Here is a 10,078-nt window from a genome sequence, read left to right as displayed (position 1 = left end):
ATGGAGATACTTTCCATCCTTTTAATCCCATGATCTTTTCCATGTACTTTAGATGTGGGACTATATTTGCACCCTTGTAACCCAACAATACCCCCCTCAAAAAGGACCACAAGCCCCCCTCAACGTCGTTTTTTATGTCTGAATCCTCGACCCACCAGGACTTTTTGCCCCTCGGTCCATCCGACCTACTAGGACTTCCCACCTAGCTGCAGCTAGGACTTTTTGCCCCTCGGTCCACCCGACCTACTAGGACTTCCCACCTAGTCGCAACTAGGATTTTTTGCCTCTCGGTCCACCCGACCTACTAGGACTTCTCACCTGGTGTCTGGTCCTCTTGATTCAGACACGGGAGCATCCACTTCCTTTGTTTAAGGTTCAAACTACATGGTTAGATCTGGATCATGGCTCATCTGGCAGTTAGTCTGGTGAAGAGTAGCCTCACTCTGATATCACTTGTTAGTACCAATGGAATCAAAATATCTCTACAATGGTATGATATTGTCCACTTTGGGCCTAAGCCCTCATGGCTTTGTTCTTGAGCTCTCCCCAAAAGGTCTCATACCAATGGAGATACTTTCCATCCTTTTAACCCCATGATCTTTTCCATGTACTTTAGATGTGGGACTATGTTTGCACCCTTGCTTTCTCAATCTTGCTTCCAGCTCTTGGTTCCTGCAAGATTAGTATACAAGCAAATAAACAACCTAAGCTTACCTATAGTATGTCTGATATATTAGACTTACGTAAGTCTTACTTTGTAGGTCTAACCTACTAGATCTAACTTCTAGTTAGGACTAGTCACTTCCACACCTGTCAAACATTCGATCATCCTTAACCTGCTTGGACTTCTCTTGCCTAATCTCCAGTTAAGACTAATCACTTCCATAGGCAGACTTCTCACCTGGCAAACATCTAATCATACTTGACTTGCTTGGACTTTCTCTTGCCTAAGATTCAGTTAGGATTTTCTACTCAGCTTCACTCATCAAGACTTCTTTTAGCCTCCAACTAGGACTGCCTAGCCTACAACTAGACTTCCTGCCCAGCGTCACTCATCAGGTCTTCCTTGACCAATCTTCAACTAGGACTTCTTCTATTTAACCTCCAACTAGAATTTTTCCTGTCTAGCCTCAATTAAGACTTCTTTTTGTTCGATCTAATCAACTAAGACTTCTTATTAGTCTTTTGCTGACCTGATTAGACTTCACTCATATCCAAATATTATGTTCTGTTTGGATCAATTCTTAGTCAGACTAATCAAATAACTAGGTGTATTATCAAATATTGAAATTCTGAGAATAAAATAGTGCTCATTGCACCAGTAATTTGCTGTCTTAATTTTCTTGCTTGCTACTTGTTTCTTAAATACATGATAAATTTCTATTTATAGTGCAAAATCTAATTAAAATATATTAAAGCTAGTCAATCATACTAATTTTTTTGACAACTTTCTAAAACACTTATTTATTTTTTAAGTTTTGATTTTTTTTAATGAATTTTAGAATATTAGCGTCAAATTAGATTTTGATTGTCAGCGTCCGATCGACAGTTGCACGGAGCGTGCGGGGACTATACTCACGGCGCGAAGCTACTAAATGGCGAAGCTCGCTGCTCCACGTGTGGCACCAAAATCCGACGCTATGCAGGCAACTGCTCGGGCAGTGACACGTTGGAGACACGCGCGACCAGCACTCGCCCGAAGCCACTAAACTTGTGGCATGGCAAGCGCGTCGCATGTGGTTGCCTCTGCAACCACTGCCCACGCGGGGTGTGACACCGCTTGTGCATGTGGCGGCGAACGTGCATGGCACGAACATCGTGCCGCCATGAAACTTTTTCATCCAATTGAACAAAATAATATATGAAAAACTATTAAAATTCGATAAGCTGGAATTTACAGTTAATTAGTTTAAAACTACTGACATATGTAATTTCTAATTTGTCCACACAGGTTGTCTCCTCCGCGATAGAGCATGAAGGAGGTGCTTGTATTCACATAATTGTTTTAAAGACAGTCACTTAGAATCGGGCAGAGGAATAGGCAACATTGATTAATTCGGAGAGGGTCAACAGTTTTAGGAGGAGACTAGTGTTTTTAATTCCCAACCAAAACTACAATCATGGAAAATGTCCGAAGCAATCAATCTTAAGATCAAATAATTTCTTATGAAATAATTATTCTTTAATTAGTTTCAATTTATTGTTTTCCAGTTGCTTCATGCAACAACACGTTGATGATATAAACCTTAGGTGTATGACTACATTTGGCTCTTAAATATTGGAACCATGCTTAATTGACTATAGCTTTTAATCCCCCACGAAAACTCCTTTATGTGAATTTAGGTATAAATCAAGATGGCAAGCTATCAAAATGACTCAAGTTATCAATTAATATTACTAATTTATTCTTAGGTATATATCTCACAATATAACGCGAATGGCTCAGACTGACTGATTTATTCCTTTCACATATGAGTTAAAATGCCAAGAAAATATTAGCAATATATGTCAGTTGTAAATAATAATAATAATAATAATAGGGTTTTTAGTTTGGATAAAAGCCCTTCAACAACTTTGGAAGCCACCATGGAGTTAGTGAAGGTTCTGTAATAACTTTTATAAAAATCTAATAATTAAAAATACGATTCAGCAATATTATTCTTCTGTTAATATAACCACTTAAATATATATACTTCCATAGATAAAATTCAGAATTTTAGTCAATAAGAAATTTATGTTACTAAAGATAAAGGCAGCAAAACAGTACTTATGAGAGGGGCATGATAATTAACTTGTATTCAGACCCAAATTGAATTAATACCGGCTAACATAAATCAAATATAGAAGACCTAGATAAAGAGACGAAGAACAAGCCCACGGTTAAGCCAATAAATAATCTTAACTGTGTTAAGTCTTCTACATGCACGCTAAGATTATTACATTATCATAACACAATTTACTAGCTCATCTTCCATATCATGTTCATGCAATTAAGTAATAAATGACATTTACATTAAACATAAAAATCTCAACAACATCCACATCCATTTTTTATATATTCTCTATTTCTTCGTATTAACTATATAATAAAGATTGAGCTATATATAGATCCCTATAAATCTTCATACCGTAGAACACAATCAAGTTGAGTCGTTCCCATTGTTGCTGAATCTGAAGGATATCCGATTGTTGATTCGTCGATAGTTAATCCATTGCAAGCAAGCCAAAAATTATTGGAAGCGATCTCCCTTTCACTGCCATATATTTGTTTGCAACTCTCCAACTCCTCAAGATGATCATTTGCCAGTAGTTGATTCCCTAAAAGAGATGGATCGTAGTTGTTGAAGACCAAGTTTTGGAGATCTACTTGAATACCTCCTTGAGTTATGGAATCAAAGTTCGAACTCGAGGTCTCCATGCTCGAAGACGAAGGAAACCCTAACAAATCTTCTTGTATCATATTTGCATTCATGGACTCTGTTAGCGCAGCATCATCTACTATGGTCGAACCTTGTAGAATTGGGTTTGCAGCAACATTAAAATAATTAGTTGATAAAGCTTGACTCTGGGAAACCCTTGCATCTTCGAGTACTGGATGGTGCTTGGGCCACAGCATAGGGTTGTTGTAGAACGAGAAGGGAGTGATATTAGGGTTGTAGGGGCCTTGAAGCTGCATATGGAGTTGCATTCTCTCAAGAGCCGATGCGCTTAGAGTTTGGTTTTCGTTCTTAACCCCCATTCTGTTGACTTCCTCATCTGATCGGTTAGGGTGGAGACGGCGCGGCTGGTCTCTTCGCTTGCCGAGTAGCTTCTTCTTGAGCCTGGTGTTCCAGTAATTCTTGATATCATTGTCCGTTCTGCCGGGTAGCTGGGCGGCAATTATTGACCACCTAATACACATAAGGATCCGAACAGATGAAATTGGAGTTGATAGCTTGTTGGAAGAATTAAATTAAGCAGATCGATGATTTTAGACTACATTAGATAAAGGCTACAGATGATATGTTAATTAACCTGCTCCCTATGCTTATATAGAGGCTACATATGATTTGATCTTCCTCTTCTGTGAAGCCACCATGTTTGATGTTTGGCCTTAAATAATTTAGCCATCTCAGCCTGCAGCTTTTGCCACACCTCTTCAGACCTGTAAATTAATGTACAGAAATTCATACACCAATGAATATATTTGTTAAAATCATAAGGTCTAACCCATGTGTAGTGAATCTATCTGAAACTGTTATGTTTGTTCAAATCAGTAGGTTGTGCTTGATTGTTGAACTTTAATTCCAATATATGTCTAATTAACTAACCCTATAATCCGAAATCTCGCTTCTTAATTATGTACACCTTTAAGTAGTGTATAGATGGATCTATAAGTGATTCAATATAGATAAGAAATAGATACTAAAAATGAGTAATATATAAAAGGCAACGAGAAGTACTGAATTAATGGATACTAACCGATCTTTTGAGGCAGTGCAATCCAGTTTCCTCCAGTTCCATACTCTTCAATGTAAGCCTTGAGCTTGGCATCCTCCTCAGCAGACCATGGCCCTTTCTTCACGTTTGCCTTGTCACAACAAGGAGCTCTCCCCATCTGATCCCTTCTGTCTCTCTCTCTCTCTCTTGCTATCTCTCTTACCTTCTTTACAACCCAAACTGGGATGTGATGGATTCTGATGCGTGAGCTAGCGTGGGATGAAGAAAAACCCAAGAAGGTGAGGCCAAGCTTTATAGAGGAGAGAGAAGGTATTCTTGAGATGTGATGCTTGCTGTAAACTGATTAGGGTTTCTTTAACTTATTAATTAGTCACTAATACTTTCAACCTAAAAATAAAAATACTATAATCCCCAGATTTTTCATATCTTCTGAGATTGACAAAGTCCACCATGCTATATTTAATATGTACCTATATGTTAAACTAGAAAAGCAATGAGTAATGCAAGAATGAGTTGCTTGTGTATTTAACACTTTATATTGGAATTTGGTAAGACACATACATTTAACAAGAAATAGAGAGAACATTAGCAGCGAATCAACAACCAACAAGTAGAGAAAGATGAAGAAACAGGAGGAAAAGTTGATCATTGCATAAGGCATCACCACTTTTATGCATGATTAAATAAGAAAGAAAATACTGTAAATTTAAAAATAAATTAACACCAACAAAATCACCAAAACATATCTTTAAAGATATCCGCCCAAAATAAAATAATTACCGAAACTAAAATTCAATTTGAAATTTTAATCCTGATAAATTATATCATTCTCTCCCATTAAAAAAAGAACTTGATTCTATCTACTGGATATATAACACCTTTCAAATTATGGGTGACTTTGTAAAAGATGGTTATTGCTCCACTAGCTCAAGTACCTCAGGTATCATGAAAATGAGAAGAAAGATAATATAAAGATCATTCTTACCTTCACCTGACAATAATAAAGTGTGGTGATTTCTTATCGATTTTAATTAAGACACAATCGAGGGAAGAAAATGAAATATTGACTTAGAAGGAAAAATAAAATATATCAATTTCTTATTTATTAGAAGGGAGTCAAAAAATGCAATAAAGAAACGTTAGTAAAGAAAATTGGTGAACTAATTATGCAATTTAGTATTTTTTTAAGTTGGCAATACCTTGAGTATAACTATCATTAAACTTATTAGGAGCTCATGAGATTATTATATCTTTCTAAGTGATATTTATTTTCTAGTTTAGTCAGGATTTAGTATCATCTTTATGCATTAATCATCTCATATTTGTAACAATTAGTAGTTAAACACCATTCATTAGGCCATAAGAAGCTAAAGATAGAAAACAATGTGAAGAAAAGATGGCAAGGATAAATTTTTTACTTATATGTTGATTAATGGACTAAAAGTAAATGATATTAAATTGATGAAATAATAGTATAACATTAAAGTTGGCTAATTTCCTCCTATTTTATTTTCCAAGGTGTTTAAAACAAGTAGACAAGAAACTTTATAATGAATATTTGGCATGTGCTTACACTTCTAGTAAGATGAATTTCTCTTCATAAAAAAAAATACTGTGTATAGAATCGTACTTGTTCAAATATTAGTTTTTTAGATATGATATATCACCATATATATATATATATATGGTGATATATCATATATAAAAAACTAAGCACAATTTATTTCTACATTCAAAATTAAACACTTTAATTGGTACAATCTTTAAATGCAACAAACTTGAGTTTTGTAACGTGTTAATTGGAAGTATCTCTCATTTTCTTTTTTGAAATATCACTGATGCACTGATTACTTCTAAACTTGAGAATACTTGCAAAAAATATTTAAGTAAATATCTTTGCAACATTTGACAAAAATATGTTTTTAAAAATGTGACATATAAAGTTATACTAACATTTCTATCTCTAGAGAAAATGCTTTTGTGATATTTTTATAACTATTTTGAAAAATAAGCATTGCGATATGTCTTTTCTCAACAGTATCGTATGCCTAATAAATTTTTTGTTTTTGAAAAAAAATAATATATAGTATGAGATGAATAGATCATTCACACATCAACAATATATTTATAGAACTGATAAACCTATGTCCTTAGCAATGAGCTATAAAACTATAGAACATGAATATAAGATACTAGCTGAGTAATCTACAGGTAGAAAGGGAATCAATTGCTTAACAAAGACACAATTAATTGCGAAGTCATTATAATATGTGAATCTAGTATAACATTTTAATATATTTTTTTTAAAATTTAGCATAGTTTTTTTCATATCTAACATATTATTTATAAATTTTGTTAAAATCTAGCATCCAGTAAATTTTATCCATCAATCATTAAAAAAATATCCACAAAATAGTATGCCAACTCGACTAAGTAGAATTTTGAATATACACTGTATTGAAAACTCAAAAAAGTTAAATGTAATTCATATAGCTAGGCATCCAAAAACGGTCACTATATATTTTTAAATGGAAGAAAATTTTAAGAGATGTTAAATTTAACCTAAGTTACAAAATTTGGAATCCTCATTCTTCTAGTTGAAGTCAATCTATTGTTCAAATCTATGATAACGTGGCTTAAATATGTATATATACATATGACCATGAATATACTTGATCCAAATTAAATTTACCAATATTGTTAATCATGTACTCCGGTCCAAATTCAACTTTTGACTTAAATCCGATGTAATAAGTAATTATCTTTTAGATAGAAATTGAATAGATGAAAAAGTTATATTAATTTCAAAAGATTATTTGTAAGAGAAGGGAACTAAGCAACGGCACAATGTCTTGGAAATTAACCTACATCTCTTTCTAGAACAAGGTGACCATTAGTTTGAAGGGAGAATGAGCAAGAGACAAGGTGGAATTGGGATCGCCAAAGCTTCCATTTAGATTAAAAAGGAAAAGAAAGTCTGTATATAATTTATAAAAATTAACCATCGATTACTTGGCCTCGGTTTTGAGGAGGCCAAGACACGGCATTTCCACCGTGTTGTCCTAGTGGTGGAGTTGACAGTATAAACAATGAAGACTTAGGATTAAGTAATGAAGGAAAAAGGAGCAAATATGGGTGATCTTTCCCTTTGTCCTTGCCTTGGAGTTGGAATCTCAAGGGGAGGCCATGGCATCAGCAACAAGACCGTACCCTTCTTATTTAATCCAACCAAATGAATGAGGAGATAAGCACAAGGACGAAAAAGGAGAGCAAAAGGATGGAGAGGCATTGAGAATCAAGATGGACGCAATTGGAATTTAGCATTGAGAATAAAATACATACTTCCACCTTAGCTTTGTGCATATATTTAAAGACTGTCCTCAAAAAGGTTTTGAGACTATTGAAAATGGATAATTTAACCAAAGACTCATATTTAGCTATTCTTCTAAAAGCTAGGGTGAGGAATAGGGTTGACGATCGATGGATGTTCAGAAAACATAGGTCAATGGAAGAGATGAAACGAACGTGTCAACCCAAAGCGAGCAGTTAAGACATTCCTTCCTTCCTTCCTTCCTCTTGAAGAACCGTGTGACATTGTCAAACGCTTGCATAATTATTGTGGGACTCTTTCCAATAAGTGACCTCATTTTCTTTTGTCTCAACTTTCAATTTCCTATTTAACTTTTCCTCTAAGCAACAAAGAAAAGATCAGGCAGACAACCTTTTGACCTTGGGGACTTTTCTAAAGATTTTTAATTCCTCCCCATTGTTCGTATGCATTGGGCAAGTGGAAAACTGATTGGCTATTTATAAGTCAATTCAAAGTGTCACGAGAAGGAATTATCTACTTGTTCTTCGCTTCTATATATGTAGTTAGTTGCCATAGAAAATAAACAAAGGCAAGATGAGGGATGACTTGTAATCTTAGATACAGAGTAGTAGTTATTATAATATTGCATTCCAGGTAACTTGATAATAAAAATTCATGGAGACGCAGTAGTGCTATCAAACTCATCTTCTTTTGCTATTTAAAAGAGTTGAACAATTGTTTGTGAAGAAAAACAGTATTCCTAACAGAAATCCCTTTAAGCATACAAACTAGAAAATATGTTGCTGATATATCCCATCATCTAATATATATATAGAGAGAGAGAGCAATCTCACTGTTTTTTTATCAAATAAATGGATTCTCAATTAACATACTTCCAATAAACTATTTAACAACATGGATAAATTCATTGAAACAAGTACTGTTTTATCACCTGCAAAATAGTGTTCTTTCATGTTACAACTGGTGAAGAATATCAACCAACGTAAAGTGCTGAAGCCAAACTATAACTATAGTACATTCTCTCAGTTAACTATTCTGTTAAGGACAGATCATAAAACCACTACCTCAATCACAATTAATGAGATCGACTCAAATCTTTGCACAACAAGACCACTTAATCGGCCTAGTATTATTGAGCTCGCCTTATAATTAGTTTTCTGCGCGGCCACTGAAGTTGTTTAGGTGACTCCTGCTCCATTGAGTTGGAATTAAAACAAGTGGCAAGGCAGCTTTGCAATCTTCTCCTTGCGAGGTTCCTTGACTTGCTACTTCCTGCCAAGGCTATAGCATTTATAAATGCAATTGTATTGCCACCCTTTTGTTAGCTTGGACTTCTGGGCATGGTTGACAAAAGGGAAGGAATAATAATTGTCCACTATCACAATTAACACATTTCTAGCTTCTTAAATAGGAGTGTTATATGTATAGTCAAACATTTTAATGAATCTTCCTGCGATTTGACATGCGACTGTTTTCTCAGCAACTGCACTTATATTTTACATCTCTTCAAAACCTGCTTTGCTTTGAGCCCTCTTCAACCTTTGTTGTTTAATTTTGTGTAATTTCTTATATAATGAAGTTTTCATTTCATCTAATTACGAAGCTACTTAGCATAAAAGATCTACTAGCTCTATACTCCATAGTCTAGACCCATTAAGTGTGGCCCAATATTATCTTGAATGCATGGAGGGTCAAATTTGGTCAAACCTAAGTTAACTATGATTAAATATTATACTCCTTAAGCAATCAATATAAGCTCTTACACCACCTTTCTTTTATTTAAATTCACTTCCATCACATAGAAAGATACAAACAAGCTTTTGTGCAACCCTCCCTCCTCCGCATAAACTTGTACAATATCTATTTTTCCCCATTTGTATTTGGTTTTTAAAATGTGTATTTAATTTTTATAACATGTGAATCCTTTTTTAAATTTTATACACACTGGTTTTCATATTATGCACACGCCCGTGAAAAGGCTAGGAGTTAGACAAAAGTTGAAATTGAGCTCCACAAAGTGGTATGAAATTAAATAGATCAGCCCTTCATGCATCCCTTCACCAACGCTCCTACATTGACAGTCACCTCTTTCATTCTATTATTATTAGTCCTCTTTCTGATATATTAGCATGAGTTGATAGACACACACAGACACACAAAATAAGATCATTTTGTGTGATTTTGGCACACCTGCACACTTTGGCAAAAAGTCATTTGAGTACGATCTAATGCGGGTGAAGATAGTATATGCTGGCCAAGTATCAATATGCCTGCCAGCAAATGTAATGTTTACACAAAAAATATGAT

At 34.6% G+C, this 10,078-nt stretch overlaps 1 protein-coding gene across 1 annotated transcript; it reads right to left on the bottom strand.

Moving 5' to 3' along the window:
* Window positions 1-3,056: 3,056 nt before the first annotated feature.
* LOC141812570 (transcription factor MYB36-like) lies at window positions 3,057-4,597 on the bottom strand. The gene is made up of 3 exons (XM_074700577.1): window positions 4,462-4,597; window positions 4,015-4,144; window positions 3,057-3,890 (listed from the first exon to the last, which is right to left on the bottom strand). Exons 1-3 carry the CDS (start codon window positions 4,595-4,597, stop codon window positions 3,113-3,115), a joined length of 1,044 nt encoding a protein of 347 aa, XP_074556678.1. The 3' UTR covers window positions 3,057-3,112.
* Window positions 4,598-10,078: the final 5,481 nt, after the last annotated feature.

The sequence above is a fragment of the Curcuma longa genome, chromosome 19, assembly GCF_044706935.1.
Source record: "Curcuma longa cultivar G26 ecotype Majalengka, Jawa Barat chromosome 19, ITB_CL_G26_1.1, whole genome shotgun sequence".
Taxonomy (NCBI): domain Eukaryota; kingdom Viridiplantae; phylum Streptophyta; class Magnoliopsida; order Zingiberales; family Zingiberaceae; genus Curcuma; species Curcuma longa.
This window is presented reverse-complemented; position numbering and strand designations above follow the sequence as displayed.